Source organism: Equus przewalskii, chromosome 6 (assembly GCF_037783145.1).
Source record: "Equus przewalskii isolate Varuska chromosome 6, EquPr2, whole genome shotgun sequence".
NCBI lineage: Eukaryota > Metazoa > Chordata > Mammalia > Perissodactyla > Equidae > Equus > Equus przewalskii.
In genome coordinates this window covers 92055973-92073591 of record NC_091836.1, presented here as the reverse complement: position 1 = coordinate 92073591, position 17619 = coordinate 92055973, and the positions used below count along the sequence as shown (strand labels likewise).

Genomic DNA, 17619 nt, shown 5'->3' with positions numbered 1-17619 from the left:
GAATGTAATCTTCCCTGTCTCTGACTCCAGACAATGGTCAGCTGCAATTATGTTAAGAAATTGCATTTACTTCTTGGTCTCTACATCAATTTCTTTTCTTTAATAAAATAAAAGTAAAAACTTTATTAGAAAAATATGGATATCCCAACAATATCATTTCTAAAAAGCTATTATGCCTTTAGTCCTTGATTGCATATAAATACTAAAAACCATGAGTTGTTTTTCTGTCCAGAACATTCTCAAATTCTTTTGCCTTTAGTTATAAATAAATAAAACAAATACATTTGCCTGAAATGAAGGGGATGCACTGTTCTTCTGCTGCCTTCCAAGGCAGGTCTATATCCTAACGGAGAAAAAAGAGCCTAGAGTGTGGTTTTGCACACGCCAGAGGCTGCAAAGTGTGACGCCCCGAGTTGAGAAGACGTGATGCATTTCTTGAAGGAGACTAAGAAGAATAATTGTTTAGACTCTGAAAAAGGGACCAGGTAATATCTTGAGAAATAAATTTCCCTCTGGAAAAAAAAAACCATTGATAATGGAGCGTGTATAAAATATTTCACAAAATTCATTTGCATATATAATCTCATTTGGTCCCGTTAAATAACTCTGAAGTGTGTGTATTAATCTTATCCATAGTTTACTGACAGAGGAATTGATACCCAACAAGACTAAGTGACTGCTTAAGTGAAAACACTGACAAAGACCAGATCCCCTGGCTGTAACCATATACTCTTGGTACCACATCAAGATACATTTACTAACGAAGAAGAAATGGACAAAATATTCAGTAGATGATGCTTAGGTTTGGTATAAGACCTTCTATAGAGAGATTAGGCAAAGTTGTGAAACAGTCTCTCTTAGCAGTGCTGTTCTCCGCCTCTTCCAGCATGCACTGTGCTCCCAGACCCCATAGGGGGTGCTCTGGGGTTTAGTGATTCATTATAAGAAGCACTGATTAAGCAAAAAGATTTCATCCAAAATATGTTCATAGAATTTCTGCACATCATTTAAAATGCCCCTTGTGGGTATTTCTAGCCTCAGGGAATTTTCACAGTTCTATTTCTGGAGCTGGAGTAGAAGTGGTTGGGGTCGGAATGGAAGGGTATGCTAGCAGTGACTTTGACAAAAGTAGAGATGACAAAATTGGGAAGAAGTCTGGAAAAATGTTTGTTGGTGACTGTAAATTTTGGCTTCTGGCTGAGTAGCATGAGTTCAGGGCACTGACAGGATTTTCACCGCCTACTCAAGTAACACACCCCACCTCACCTCCCCAGTTTATTTCACCATTAGCAGTAAATTGAGTTCTACCCTTGACTAAAACCACAAATGTTCTTGGGGCTGAAAAACAATTGTATCATAAACTTAGATTCTCCTTCTGAAGGGGTCTTGAAAGAGTGAGCATAGAGAATAGAAAGGGCAAATGGAGACAAAGACTAAAGAAGGAACCCCAACAAGACTGTGGGGAAGAACACATTACTTTAGAGATATGAGCCTGGCATCTGTATGGGAATCAGATGTATATGTACAAAAACTCGAATATAATCAGGAGTGAGAAGGGGATTCTCCAACAGTTAGAACTTGTAAGAAGGAAAAAACCTGCCTTAGGATGGCGTGAACCTCAATCACTGAGCCTTTACAATCAGAGGCAATGCTGTCGGGAGATGAGGCAACATCACGCAAGAGACTAGAATCGAGAGTGTCACAGGATACTTCTCATGTGACGCTCCTATGTAGTTGAAATCTTATGTAATAAGTTGATTTGACTTGTTTCTCAGATGAGGTTTGTTAAGTCCAAATGACAATCATAGAAACTAAGACACCTGCAGTCTTCCTTTAAGAGCTGGATCAGGACAGTGACCCAGCGGTGGGGTTGCCGTGGCAAAGGACTGCCAGTATGGACTGCTGAGGGATTCTGCTCCTGCCTTCATAAGCTGTACAGCCCTTTTTATAAACTATGAAATTTATGGAGAATTCTCCTCTTTAAAATTCCTCTAAATCGTGTCTGTTGCCGCAGCTTTCTATGCAATTACCTTCAGAGGTAATTGGCTGCTTCTCTTTTATAATGTGGAGGTTAGCAAACGCCCTTGTAACTGAGTAACAGCAATGAAATGAAATGAAGTAAATCAAATAAACTCACAAATATGCTTCTGGAGTGTCTCCTGCCATGACAAAGGGGACCATCTAAATGTGTTGCCAAAAGAAGTATTCAAAAGAGAACAATAATTTGCTCTTGTTTTCTGAAATTATGGTTGGTAACGCGGTTAAGATAAAGGATATGGAAAACGGCATTTTTCAAAATTGTGTAATAAGTGAAATTACTTTGTTTTTTTCCCTGTTTTTTCTTTTACATTCAGATACAAAATTATCCTTAGAATAGAGACACTACTGTAATTGTTGCATATTTTAATGAGAGCTGAAAAGCCATTTGAGGACGCGGTATGTCCCCGAGCGAGTACGTCGAGGGTGCTCCAATTTAACTCTACAAAAGGCTGTAATTTCTAATCTATAATTTCAGAACCTAAGATGACTTCTGATGAGAAACATGGAACTTTCAGTGTGCTGAGAAGAAAGAGATGTCTCACACTGAAAAAACATTTTTTTAATGTCCTGAGAAAAGAAGCTTTTAGAATCTAAAGAAATCAGGGCACCCACTGGCAGCTGTTGTGCTTGGAACGGAAAGAGTAGAATCCCAGGCAAGTCCCACAAGGAGAGTGATTTTCCCCAAGGTCTCATGGCGGCGCCACTGCTCTATATACGATCCAGCAAGAAAACGTGCCAAGTTCCTGAGCCTGGTGAAGGTTGGGGGCCGCTCTCAGAGAGGACAGCTTGCTAAGGCAAGACCCACATGAAACATGACAAATAGGAAAAGAATAGGTGGAAAAGGTCGGCAATTCAAGGCTCCCCCACCCTCTCAGACCCAAGGAAGAATGTTCTAGGGCTAAAGTTAATTGTCTTCATTTTGATTTTCTGCACAAGGATTCCTACTTGTGCCCTGTTCTCTAACCTTCTTTAGCTTATAGACCACTTCTCTACAAAGTCTGAAAATATGTGACAAATATTATTTACTTCAATAGTAAGACAATGGTCAACAGATCCTGGAGAGTAGCTCTCTAGAGACTGAAGAGCAGCTACAGGCAAAATATTTAGAGGGGCCGGCCCAGTGGCACAGCGGTTATGTGCGCACGTTATACTTTGGTGGCCTGAGGTTCACCAGTTCAGATCCCAGGTGCGGACATGGCACCGCTTGGCACGCCATGCTGTGGCAGGCGCCCCACACACAAAGTAGAGAAAGATGGGCATGGATGTTACCTCAGGGCCAATCTTCCTCAGCGAAAAGAGGAGGATTGGCAGCAGTTAGCACAGGGCTGATCTTCCTCAAAATATATATGTGTATATATATATATTTAGAGCTCATTCAGGGATAGTGAGTAGGTTTATTCTGAGGACCAACTGTGACTGACTTTGAGGAGCTGCTTCAAATCTTGGAATGAGAGCGATTTCTAGGCCAGATCCAAGCTTAGTGGGAAAGAGCACCACGACAGACAACCACGGTATGGGGTAAGCACAGGGTGAGGGATGGGATACACGAAGATATTCACATGCTTAAAAGTATTTATACATTAAGACCTGGCTTAAATCATTTGAAATGTTTTGCTTTCCTGTGTGGTATGCCATAACACGTTTTCAAATCCTGAATTAATAGTACAATTTGGTTAAAATGGAAAAATCTAAAAACATGATTTAAAGTTATCAACCTTTTTTAAAAAATGTCTCTAACATAACCATCTAATATTTCATAACATAACCTGGCAGTTATAGAATACACATTTAATAAGTGAACAGAGTAAGAAGGAGAAAGACAGAGACTTGGAGCAAACATGGTTCATGCCCAATAACAGCCAGAGAAAGCTCGGCTTACCGGCACCTAGGGGTGTTTAAAATGGTAGGAGGTGAGGGTCCATACGTAAAGTAATGGTTTTTAAACTGTTAAACTTTAGAGGCTTATAGACCATTTGATAATATGGTAAATTATACAAGCTCCTCTCTAATAAAAATGCCATACGCAAACCTATACAATTATGAACAAATGCTGAGAAGTCAGTATCTTCCTGAAATGTATCCATTGACTTCAAGCCCCTCACTAAAGCATGAAGGCATCTTGTTCAAATGGAAAGAACACTTTGCTCAGTGCCCGACAGATAACGCACTTTCTATCAATAATTTTGAACAGTCCAGAAACCTGACACCAGGACACTTAGATTGAAATTGTGCAATCATAAATAAGTCACTTTAAATCTCTGGGTTTGGTTTCCTAAAAAGTCCTGTACTTTTAGCGATTTTCAGTATTTGGAGAATTCCCAACAATTTTGGAGAAAAAATAATGTTTACTAAATTTAAATTTGTCATGACTTCTGATAAGAAACCTGTCTGTCCTTCTAAACCTGCATACCTACTCCATTATCCAGAGAACAATGAAAAAATAAATGAGGCTGGTTGACTCGTGCTTTAAGCATGGAAGCCACAAGGCTGAAAGGTTGGATTGACTTGGACAAGGTCAATTAATTTTCTCCTGTTTCCAATCCACAGAACATTCCCTTATCCTTTTGTTTTAATGACTAGTAGGGTAGATTGCCAATTCTAAGCCAAAAGCATCATATTTTTGTACCGAAAATGTTTATGTTTTTAAGGAAATGCATTGAGTTTTAATTACCAACAGATACTATTTTTTTCTTTTCATGTCACCAAGTTTTATGTCCAGCTATGCAAGCTTGCTCTTTAGATCTTTGAGGGCATTAGAGAATATTTCTTAAAAATATAATGTATAGGGGCCGGCCTGGTGGCGCAGCGGTTAAGTTCGCACGTTTCTCTTCTCAGCGTCCCGGGGTTCGTCGGTTCAGATCCCGGATGCGGTCATGGCACCGCTTGGCAAAGCCATGCTGTGGTAGGCATCCAAAATGTAGAGGAAGATGGGCATGGATGTGAGCTCAGGGCCAGGCTTCCTGAGCAAACACGAGGAGGACTGGCAGTAGTTAGCTCAGGGCTAATCTTCCTCAAAAAAAAAATATATATATACATATATATATATATATAATGTATAAATCACCCTATGATACAAAGTAGAAATATAACTGGGAAAAATGTGATATAGTGGAGTCAAAAGACTTAGTTCAGAATAAAACTCTGCCACTTACTAGTTCTAATGATCGCAGACACTTCTTTTAACTTCTCCAGGCCTTGTTTTTCTGATCTAGGATAAGGTAACACTATTACCTGGCCTGAGTGACTCATAGAATTATTTTGAGGCACCACTAAATGCATTCTAAAACCTTAAAGCTTGTCAAAGCAGGTAAGAAAATAAAATCAGTAACCCCTCTAAACCTCTTCTGCAAGATGCCTATAGTTTAGGGCCAGAGCTCATTGACCTGGAGATAAATTGACACTTGTTGCAAATTAATAGCACTGAAAATGCTTTTGTTCATTAAAAAAATGGTTTAATACGTGCATGAGATAAACGTTAACTTGATAAGAGACAGATGCACAAAAATGAAATATACCTCACACCTGTTGGGATTACTATCATCAAAAAGACAAGAGATCACATGCTGGCAAGGGTGTAGAGAAAAAGGAATACTTATACACTGTTGGTGGGAATGTACATTCGTACAGCTTTTATGGAGAACAGTATGGCAGTTACTCAAAAAATAAAAAATAAAACTACAACATGATTCAGCAATCCTACTTCTGGGTATATATCCAAAGGAATCGAAGTCAGTATCTCAATGAGATGTCTCCACACTGCAGCATTATTCCCAATAGCCAAGATATAGAATCAACCTAAATTCCTTCAACAGATGAATGGATAAAGAAAATGTGGCATATCGCTTCTTGGCCATTTATTTTTATTTTTTCTGGGAAACATTTGCCCTGAGCTAACATCTGTTGCCAATCTTTCTCTTTTTTCCTTCTGAAAGGAAATACACATAGTTGTATATTCTAGTTGTAAGTCCTTCTAGTTTTTCTACATGAGCCACTTGCACAGCATGGCTCCTGTCAGATGAGTGGTGTGGTTCTGGGCCCTTGAATCAGAGCACACTGAACTTAACCAGCAGGCCATCAAGGGTGGCTTGATTGCTTCTTGGCCTTTTGACTAAGATCAAGTGTAGAAAATGTGGTGTCTATACATAATGGAATATTATTCAGCCATAAACAAAGAAAGAAATCCTGCCATTTGTGATAACATGGATGGACCTGAAGGGCATAATGCTAAGTGAAATAAGCCAGACACAGAAAGACAAATACTGCTTGGTATCACTTATATGTGGAATCTAAAACAAAGGCTGATTTCATAGAAACAGTGGTAGTTGGCAGGTTGGGGGGGCTGGTGCTGAGAGGAGAGGAAATGAGGGGATATATGTCAAGGGTACAAATTTTCAATTGTAAAAAAAAGTTTTGAGATTCAAACGTACAGCATGATGACTATAGTTAATAAGAGAGTAGCGGGTATTATATAATTCAAAATTGTAGAGAGTAGCGCTTAGATCTTAATCATTCTCACCACACACAAAAATGGGTTAACTATATGAGGTGATAGGTGTGCTAATTATCTCGATGTTGGAATTACACAATGTATATGTCTATCAAATCATTATGCTGTACATTTTAAATGCATAGGATTATATTTGTCAGTTATTCCTCAACAACGTTAAAAAAAAAATCTCAACTCGAAAAAAAATGTAATGTGTACTAGGTATCAACATTACATTTTCCAATAATTTTAGTGAATTACTTTACAGTTAGATACATGTTTAATAAAACTATACCTCAAGTTAAAAATAAGAAAGCATTTTTTATCATATATAAATTAAAATCATAATACACACATATACATATGAATATACACATATCTATCAGGAAAGAGTTAAGTCCCTTTTGGCATACATATATTATGGAAAATTACTCATTTAAATTTTTAATGAAGAAATGATAATTAAAGGATATCTTTATGTTTTAAAACTATGTGAGAAAGCAGAGTATATATCATATATAATATATAGTAACAAATATGCTAATCGCAAGGCAGATTATGCCTAGTACAGAAGGAACTAGACAGAAATATGAAATATTTCAAAACATTCTGTGTTTTTCCTGAATAATAGGAGTTTGTTTTCCTTTGGCTTTATACTTTTTGGCACTTTTTGAAAATTTTCTACAGTGAGAAAATAATACTTTTAGAATAAAAAAAGAAGTTTATATGTAAAAGTAAAATAGAGCAGCACAACCCAGAGTAGGTATTCCAGAGAATATCAGCTCCAGGGGGATAAAGGAGGATGAAGAGTAACTCAAGTCTTGGGCAAGCACCAGTCAGCAGCCTCGCTTCTTTCTCCAGCGCAGACTGTTTACTGCGGCTGGCAGCCTTCCCCCATCAAAGGCAGCTCTCGAACATTAATAAGGACACTGAATTTATCAACATGTCTCGCAGTTGTCAGCTCATGCCATTATTTTTAAGATAAAATTTAAGTTCTTCAGCAGCAAGCATGGCTCCTTTTTACTAAAAGTAAAAGGAGTCTATTTTTACTAAAAAGTCTATTTTTACTAAAAACCATCAAATCCATTCAAAATTTAACAGATTCATGGAGAAACTACTTGAAATAAAATCTTTTACTACTCATCTCAGGGTTCAGCAAAATATTACCAAAGATATTTTATGGGCTCATTTTCACGGATAAATTTCTGTGATCACTTATCCACTAGGGCTACATATGTGACTTTCTACTATTTATGGCCCTGATCAATTTATTTATGTGTGTATGTATGTATGTACTCATTTATACATTCATTTAGCATATGTTTATGCAAGACCTACAATGTACACTGTCCATATAGTAGTAAGCACATCAGATGAGTTTGCTGCCATCGAGATGAGCAGATGAGTGCATTATAGCAGAAACTGTTGGTTGCCTCCCCATTAGAAATTGTCTTCCTTTTACTCTCTATATAAAAGAAGCAATCTTTCACAATAGAAGCTGAAAACCCTAAGGTCGCACTTCTGCTTGGATACATGACCAAGTTTGGAAAGACTTCTTAAAAAATTCCTCTCCTCTAGAAAAATTATGATGCTGAAGGACAAATGCTTCCCCTTTTCTTCTCTGCCTTGGTGCACAGCTGGACGAAGATAGTATATAGGTCTTTAGCCACTATCATAGTACAATGAGAAATCAAAGCTTAAAACAAGGCTGTAAGTTAAAGATAGTGACATGGAAAGGCAGGAAAAATAAACAAACAAAAAAATCTGGGTCCTTATTGGCACTGTTTAGCTACCGAATAAACTATAAAACTCATGCTTCCAGACTTCTTGTTACCGTAGTTAATAAAAATCCTGCTGTTCAAAAGTTTTTTGGAAGAATGTAAACTGAAGGCATCATAATTTATGCAACTTCATGTTCTATTCATACACAATTCACCTGATTCCATATATAAGTGCTTCTCTCAAAGTGAGGTGAAATAACAAGGCTTACAAATAATGTCTCATTTTTAAGTCATAAAGATTTTCAATAAATCCTGATTCTGGCAATTTCTGACAGTTGATAAACTACAAATCTATATTCAACAACTGACATATTACAGAGAAGCAAATCACTAAAAATGATTGGATTTCCTCATTCTCTTCTCCTAACTTTTCTTTCTGTAACTCTTCAACTTAAGAAATGAAATTCAAAAGATTTAAACAGCCTCATATGATCTATCTTTATACAAATCTTTCAGCCTAATACCTAAAATTTATCAGCTCTAGGGACCTTGAGTATGTTTTATCACATTCCCAATATTAAGTTAAACTAATTCACAGAGAACTAGAAATTTCCTTGTAAATGAAAATATACAAACACATGCACACACTTTTTCTTTTTTTGCCAGTTTCAACTATTTATTTTTGATGACTGCAAAAAGCTAAGGCCAAGCTGAATGTAGGAGTTAAGATATCTTGAGTGTAACTGTCTCAGCATGAAAGATTAAAGATAGGCAATTCCTTGGGTTTCATACTTGTATCTACTTATCACATACAACAAGCAGAGTGCTGAGAGGTGGGGGTCAGCACTCACTAAAGAGAATTAATTCACAGTTTCCTTGGTGTGCTGGGGAAAATCTTGTTACAAATGAGGTCAAAGGAATGGCAGGGAGACTATTTATGGAAGAGCAAATGGCAAGATGTGCCCAGATTCATGCCTTGCATGGAATGAGTGTTTAATAAATATTGTTTGACATAATAGGAACACTTTCCCACAACTCTAAGCCAAAAGTAAAGGGGCCAAGGATAAGAGATAAGTTCTTATTGTTTTCATTGGAAAAATACCAGAATTTTCCAACCATTAAATAAAATGAGGTACCACCCCTTTTTAATTTAAACCTGACATGCGTAGATTGGGATGATCATTGTGGTGAAAACATTTTTAAAAAGAATATTACACAAAAAGTAATTAGCACTTATTATTCACTAAACAAATTGTTATTCCTACTACCAAGAGCCTAATACTCAATCACTTGGCAATGCCAATGTACCACAAGCACGACAGTTAAGAGCCCCTGCCTCTTATCTCCCCTGCTCAAGGGAGATAAAAGTCTGTATTAGTTTCCTCTTGCCGCTACAACAAACTTTCATAAACTAAGTGGCTTAAAACAACACAAATTTATGCTCTTACAGTTCTGGAAGTCAGAAGTCTGAAACGAATTTTACAGGACTAAAATCAAGGTGTTGGCAGGGCTGGCTCTTCCTGGAGTCTATGGGGGAGAATCCTTTACATTGCCTTTCCTCCCCTAGTTTCTGTGGTCACACAACCTTCTTCTTATTTAGGCCTTCTTATCTCACTCTTATAAGGACTTGTGCAATGATTTTTAGGGCCCATCTGGATAATTTGGAATAACCTTCCCATCTCAATATCCTTAATCACATCTGCAAAGTATCCTTTGCCATAAAAGATAACATTCACATGTTCTGGGGATTAGCAAGTGGATATCTTTGGGGGCGGGGGGAATTATTCAGTCTACCACATGCGTCGTTTGTGGTAGATGTCTACTTACACATAGGTCTTGACTTGATAGTCTTGTAAAGAAAAGTATCAATAACCAAAGGCAATCAACAATCAACACTGACTAAGTACAAAGAGTCTTAATAACAAAGAGACTTATGCAGGGATATCTGGAAGTCAAGAATGTAGGCTAGCAGTGGATCTCATCTCTGGAAACTTGCTTCATATATGCTCTCCTTAATGTAAATATTCTAAAATACAATACTCCTCAGTGCTGAATTAAAGTATTTGAAGTTTACAAAGAGACTTTAAACACTTTGGAATGATGCCTGCCTTTGATTACAAATGTACCCAGGAAACCATATCTTTGTTTATCTCCATTAATTAAGTAGGAAAGAAAATGAAAGCATTTTCAATGCAGCCAAACACAACTCTAATTCTTGTGAAAATATGGAAATTAAATTTAAGCTAAATAATATGTTAGGTCGCTTACATATTGAGCTAGCAAGTGAGAGGAGGAAGAGAGAAAGACGCTCACCTTAAACAATAAATCCTTCTTCCCGTAACGAAGTTCCTTCAGCTGGGATTGGATTCTTTTTGACTGCAAGAGAGAAAAATAGATTAGGGCCTTAATATCATCTATATTTTCAAACATGCAGATTAAAATTCTTTCCAACTGTACAAGAATAAATTTTGCTGCCAAGCAAAAAAGAGCCCAACTAGTTTGGAAGTGAAACAGAAAAGCTTATTCTCTGCTTTGGGAGTTGGACTTCCAGTTACTCTAGGCAGGAAGAGCAAATTGAAGCCTGTTCAAAGGAAGCATATTGTTTAAAGAGTAATATTTAAAGAAAGTGGCAAAGAAATCTCTCTCAGCAGGCATGTTTGGCTACCACACTGAAATACGTTCCAGTAAGCCACAGAAGATGATCATGCATTCCCGTTTTTCCAGAGCAAATCCAGTTTCAAACACTCTAACATAAGGACCTCAGTTATTTATCTTTCTATATCTAAGATTATAGGTTCTGATTCTTCAATAGGAGAAAAGAAGCCACAAACAAATAGATTATCATAGTCACATGAAAAAAACGATAATTGACAAAATAGTTGAGTGGTAATGTGAAAGGGTATAGCCACTTTGGGAAACAGTTTGACAGATTCTTATACAGTTAAACATATACATACTACATTATATAGCACTTTTTTCTAGGCATTTACTCAAGATAAAATACAATATATGCATAAATGTTTATGGTATCTTTATTCATAACAGTCAAAAGCTGGAAACAACCCACATGTCCCTTAACTGGTGAGTAGTGAACAAATTATGGTACATCTATGAAATGGAATCCTAGAGTCCTGTTGGGTAATTTTTAAAAATGAATTAAGTACAGAAACATGTAACAACGTGGATGGATTTCAAAAGCTATTCTACTATGTGAAAGAATGCAGTCACTAGAAGCTAATTTTGTATAATACCATTTACGTGATATTCAAGACAGGACAAAAGGATAGGGACAGAAATCAGGTGAGTAGCTGACATAGGCTGGGGGTTGCTGGTAAAGATTATAAAATAGCAAGAGGAAACTTTGAGGCTGATAGAAACATTTTATATTTTAAATATACACATTGATCAAACCCATCAAACTGTATACTTAAATGAAGTGAATTGTATGTAAATTATATCTCAATAAAATTCAGTTTTAAAAGTAGCTAACCATAGTACATAATAAACACAAGATCCTCATGGGACTATTATATCCTAGTGAACTGAAAGTCCTCTTTAATAAATAAAGCCCACTCACATTTTTGAAACACTACAATTTTCCAAGCATACGACTGTAAGAGTCTTTCATTGAATGAACTGCAACTGTACTGTGACTCAGTTTCCTATTATATTCAGAACATCTCTAACCATGCACAGTAGTACAGTTGGCACAGTGGGACACTGTCATGACTGTGTTCTAATTCTGAAATCCCTGCCTAATGCTGGAAACATCACCAACTAGAGAAAAATATTGAAAGTGTTGTAAATGATAGACCACCGCAAGGCTCTAATGTTAGAAACCAGTTTTTCACAGGTCTCCCTATCATGAGCCAACTGCATTTCATGATCTGTTGGATCAGGAAGTTGATCAGAGAGAACAAAAAGAAGAAAAAAATGAAATGAAAATATAAGAAAGGAAGAAAAGAGGAGGAGAGAAGGAGAGAGGGAAAGTGAGGAGAGCAGGGGCTCGATGGGGGAGCGGGGAGTGGAGAAATAGACAGGGGAGAGAGAGAATGGCCAGAGAGAGAGGGAGAGAGAAAGGAAGGGAGGAAGGGAGAAAGGGTTTGACACATTAACAATTCTGGATTATGTACTCAAACTCTATACCCAGAAGCAGCAAGGATTTGTTACAAATTACTATATGTAATTACTTATAAACTTGTTGCTATTTTTCCATTTCAGTAAAAAGGCATCCCTTTTCTCTTCATATGGTTAGTGAGAGTGAAATGAATGACATAAAGTATCACAAGACAAAGAGCCATCATTGCGTGTATGTGGTTGGTACTGGCTCTTAAGAATGAAAACTCACACTTGAGTCGTCAGCCCCCTGAATTTATAGTTCTATTTTAGAACACTACATTTACTACGACTCTGGTCATCCTGACACAAAATTTCCCAAGTGACCCAGAATAGAATTTCAGACACAATGTTTCTCTCTTATTACATTAACTTCATCTCCAAGACATATCCTGGTTTTCACGACTATCCTTAATTTTGTGCTACTGATTTCAGTTAAGGACCATTTCTGTTATCTTCCCCAACTTCAAATGCACAGTTGATTGGCATCTTCTCCCTGCTGTTCCAGGACTCATTTGTGGCCAGGATAGTCTGTTAGGAAAACACACTTTCATTTTTTTTCCAAACTGATGTTGACCAACATCAATGGGGAATGAGAGACTACTACTACCTATGGTGTGCGCAATTTGCCCACCTTCACTCCTATTCTTACACAAAATTGATGCTCTATCTTTTAAGTGTTAGAAAGGACCCACTTTAAACTTTTTGGGTGTTCAATTTTTATTTTATTTTATTTTGTGTATTTTTTTGCTGAGGAAGATTTGCCCTGAGCTAACATCTGTTGGTAATCTTCCTCTTTTTGTATGTGAGGTGCTGTCACAGCATGGCCACTGATAGACAAGTCGTGTAGGTCCATGCTGGGAACCGAACCTGAGCCACCAAATTGGAGAGTGCCGAACTTAACCACTAGGCCACTGGGGCTGGCCTTGGGTGTTCATTTTTTAATGCATACTTATACTGAATGCACAGAATATAATTTAAGCTTTTCTTCATAATTTGTATTCATTATTAAAACACCAATTTTGTATTACACAATGATTCATTTATAATAAAACCTACATGTCTTTTTCCTGCACTAAGTAACATGAAGAACTAGATTTCTCAAGCTTAGTTATGGTTATTTAAAAATAATTTTTTAGAAATTTTAATCACTTCATCACTCATCACTTCTCTGCATTGTATATTCCAGCCTTCTAATTTTCAGTGAGTTAAAAAGCAAAATCCTTCTGAATACCCGATGAGAGTAGGCAGAGTAAGAATAAATACATTTTGAGTGAGTGCATCTCTATCTTGTAATGTATGTTGATTTGAAACCCACCCAACTGACACTTTGACTGTTTTCTTTTAGCATGTTAGCATCATTTTGAAAAGTTATAATTGTCAGAGGGGTAATCGTCAAACAATGCAGATATTACTAATATTGGGGACTTTAGTAATTTTCTTTTAATTATATTAATGATTTTAAATGTAAATCATTGGTGGTGACTGTAAGTCATGAAATTCTCACAAGTCCACAGAGAAATTACAGTTTGTGGTGATGATGATGGTTATGATTATAATAAAAACAAGACGAAGAAGGTGAAGAAGACATAAGAAGAAGGTGGCCATGATAGAACATTTTAGCTAGGCTCTGAGATTTTCCTTTCCTACAGTTTCATATTCAAATAGCATTTCTTTCATAAAATAATAGTGATGATGAGTAGTGATATGTGTTGTAGACTCCATTGTTTTTAATATTCTGCCTTAGCAAATTAAAACATTGGCAATACATTGCATGTCGATGGGATTTGAATATATTATTCACCTACGAGTAGAAAGTGTTTAGGGTCACTGATCTACAAGATAAGCTCCTTTTAGCTGCTAAACCAATAGAAGACATTACCATTTTGTGGTGGTGGTGGGAAAACAAACAATTAAAGTTGCCGCCATATTCTTTCGAAGTGTTATCGTGGCAGAAAAAAATATGTCTCTCTCATCAACCAGAATGTTAAACTCTAAATTTTTTCCATAAACAAATAAAGAGGTAGGGCAAATGAATAAATTATAATGAACATATATCAATTCATTTCAACATTATACAATGCTAATATATGGCGCACCTAGGAATTCGTAAATAAGAAGGCAGAAATAATATATGATCTAAGGAATTGAGAAGAAGAAAAAGTTTGAAGCATTCTTGAACTAAGGGACTAAAACATGCAGGTAGGCTCCGGTTGTTTTTGTTTGTTAGTTCATTTGTTTCTAAACCCCACCAAATCATCTTCTGCTGGAAGCCATCTCTCTTTCATGTATCTGAGTGCTGTGGGGACCCTGGGAACATGTCAACCATCTCAGAGTGGAGCTTCAATCTGGATAGCCCTTATTCAAAACTTACCTCCACCTGCCTACCCTCATATAAGTAATATCCAGACACTGCAAACTATGCATGTAATATTTCTAGAAACCAATCAAATATAAACAATATAAGAGGCTATTTCTATCCAAATATAAAACTTTAATGAAAGAAACACCATACAGACTCATGTCTACAAGCCATTTGGTTTAATGATTCATTTGTGGTGCATCAACCTTTAGTTTCTATGTATTGAAAATTCCTATTCATTTCATACTCAATATTATTGTAAAGACATTATAAAAGGATGGTTATATTGCATGTTAGACTCTAACTGCAGTGTTCATAATGATGAATTTTACATGAATTTTTCATCAAGGTGTATTCTCATTTTCTTTAATAAAAGAAATCCCAAGTTTTGGATAGGCATATGATCACCAACCTAATGACATTTTCCAGCCTCCTCCCACTCAGCTAAGCAGGTGACCCTGGTGAGTAGGGTGCAATGAGATATGTACCTTCACGCCCTAGCTGGACTCCTACAAAGGAATGCCTGTGAGTCCAGGTGATCTTCTCTGTCCCTCTTGCTAGAAGGTAATAGTAACAGGAAAAGCATTCTGGAAAGAGAAGTAGCTACATATTTAGGAAATGATGGAGGTATTTCACCAGCTCTGTGCCTTACTTCTAGACTGCTATGGAACAAAGGGGAAACTGTTCTTGTTCTATCCAAACCTCTTTCCTTCCCCTTTCCTTCATAGAGATCAGATTTGCATTGTGGTAGGAAGACTCTCATGTCTGTTCCTTGTCAGTCACAGGCTTTCCCATTAACAAATTCCTTGCACAACTAATCCCAACTTTGTGTGCACTTCTTGGAGGATCCAACAAAACACAGCGACTCTTGTCTCCTCTCTTTGAGGTAGCAAGAAATCACTTACTACCACACTATCTCTACGACCTCTGTTACTAAGAATCACTGACTATGAGCTACATTTCTACAACATTAAATAGGGGATCATAAAGTACCGATGGATTTGAGATATCAGGAGTACAGGAAATGGATTTTAGTTAAACCTGCATTAACCAGAATGGCTTTTTTTCCCCTAAAAAAAATGAGACAATTTTCTTGCCCAGCAAGTAGAACTGATGAATGTATTTGTTTCTTAAGGTTTATGATCAACTCCAGAATCCTCATTCTGACTGTTTATTGTTACTGCAAAACTTTGTAGACATCACATGGATGGTACAAAAATGAAAACTTCATGGACCTCCAGGTATTTGCTATTAAGAAAATACTGATAATCTAGTTAAGGAAGGAATCCAGAAAATCATTGTAGGAAAGCAATATTTAACTGGCTTAAATTTTTTTTTTCTTTTTGGATATGCAATATTTAAACATCCAAAAATAGCTAAAAGTTTTAAACGTGTTTTTGTTTCCTTCTTCCAATGTTTGCATTTATGTTAGAGGAAGAAAAAAGTCACCAGATGTCTGGGTTAAAAAACAATCTGGAACTAATACTGTTTGTGTTCGGTTGAAGCTAGAAGAAGAGAAAAGTTACTCACCTCTTCTGCGTGGAGGCCACAGAGCTTGCGTCCTGACAAGAGTTTGTTTTTCAAGCTTTTATTCTGAGGAAAGAAACATAGTTTTATTACAAAGAAGTGATAAAATATTAACAATTTCCTTAAATATGTCAACAGCATTTCTCTATATTTTGTCCATGGGTAAGTCCTTCATAATATGAGATATAATGGATTTGTATAAACTGAGTAGAATCTGCAATGTAAAAGAATGTTTGTTTTATTCAATTAAAATTTTGATGTATTAGCATTGGCACATTCATTTAAAAAGATGGAACTTCATTTGGCCTTACATTTAACTCTGTTTTATTCTATTCATATATGTTATTTTATAAAATCATCCGCAATTGACGCTAGTTTCTGAAAGCACCCTCTAAAACAGCAAGCATTTATTTCTACTGTCATCTGGATGCTGCTCACCTTGGACCCCGGTGGAATATACTCACAGACCCATCGGAGTCTCACTCCCTTCAGACCACAGTGTTAGAGTCCTCTTACATCCCTGACACCTGTGTGTTGCACTCAAAGGGCTTCTTGATGCTCAGAATTCATTTCTTCTTCCAGGCCTCATAAGTAGACTCTCTCTGCTGAGCTCCACTACAGACAGATATGTTAACCCTTTGAACCTATCACAGTTGACCTAGATTCATAGACAAATGTTTGTTACTTCTGACATGGAGGCCCTGGTTTCTTAGCCATGTGAATCTCAACCCTGACAGCTGTTCAATCATATTGGCCTCAGTACACTCAGGCTTTTCTGTCTCTGCCCCAGCAACTGAGGGCCTTTTAGACAAGCAGACTAAGGGAGGGCAGAAAACTTTGTAAAGCCCACAGGATTTAGACTTTGTTCTGTCTCTACAGAAGCCAACAATGTGATGGTAAAGTACATCTCAGACACATAATGACTCTAAAGAGAGTCAATTTGATGAGCACCATAAGCAAATTGAACCAAATTTATGCAGAGTAAATGAATAACCGAATGAATGAATACATCAAATTTAAGAGATCTTCACTTACAATTCCCACCTGATTTTGAACATCATTTCCTATTTTATCTTCCTATCACGCGGAGAGTGGGTACAGCTGCCTCAGTTTGAAAGAAGCCATGTCTAATTTTTCCTCTTTAGTGAAGAGTTGAAATTCTAAAAAGCTCATTTAGAATTTCAACACCATGAAATGTTTTACACAAATGAGGGGTTGTCTTTATTCACTGAAGTAATGACTTTTTGCAAATATTTGTACTTATCATACAACAAAGCACAGGATTAGGGTTTTTAAAGAGAATTTAATATACATTATCACTATACTTAAAAGCTTGTAAGCTACAATAAGGGGAACATAGAGATGTT

The 17619-nt window shown here is 36.8% G+C and overlaps 1 protein-coding gene across 7 annotated transcripts in view; it reads right to left on the bottom strand.

Moving 5' to 3' along the window:
• Positions 1–17619, bottom strand: part of LUZP2 (leucine zipper protein 2) — a 458146-nt gene that overhangs the window by 104320 nt on the left and 336207 nt on the right. For all 7 annotated transcript variants that reach the window (XM_070624543.1, XM_070624544.1, XM_070624546.1 and 4 more), the window contains 2 exons: positions 16256–16318; positions 10561–10623 (listed from right to left, as the gene is read on the bottom strand). In XM_070624543.1, coding sequence (XP_070480644.1) covers positions 10561–10623; positions 16256–16318 — 126 coding nt within the window. The remainder of the gene's footprint in view (positions 1–10560; positions 10624–16255; positions 16319–17619) is intronic.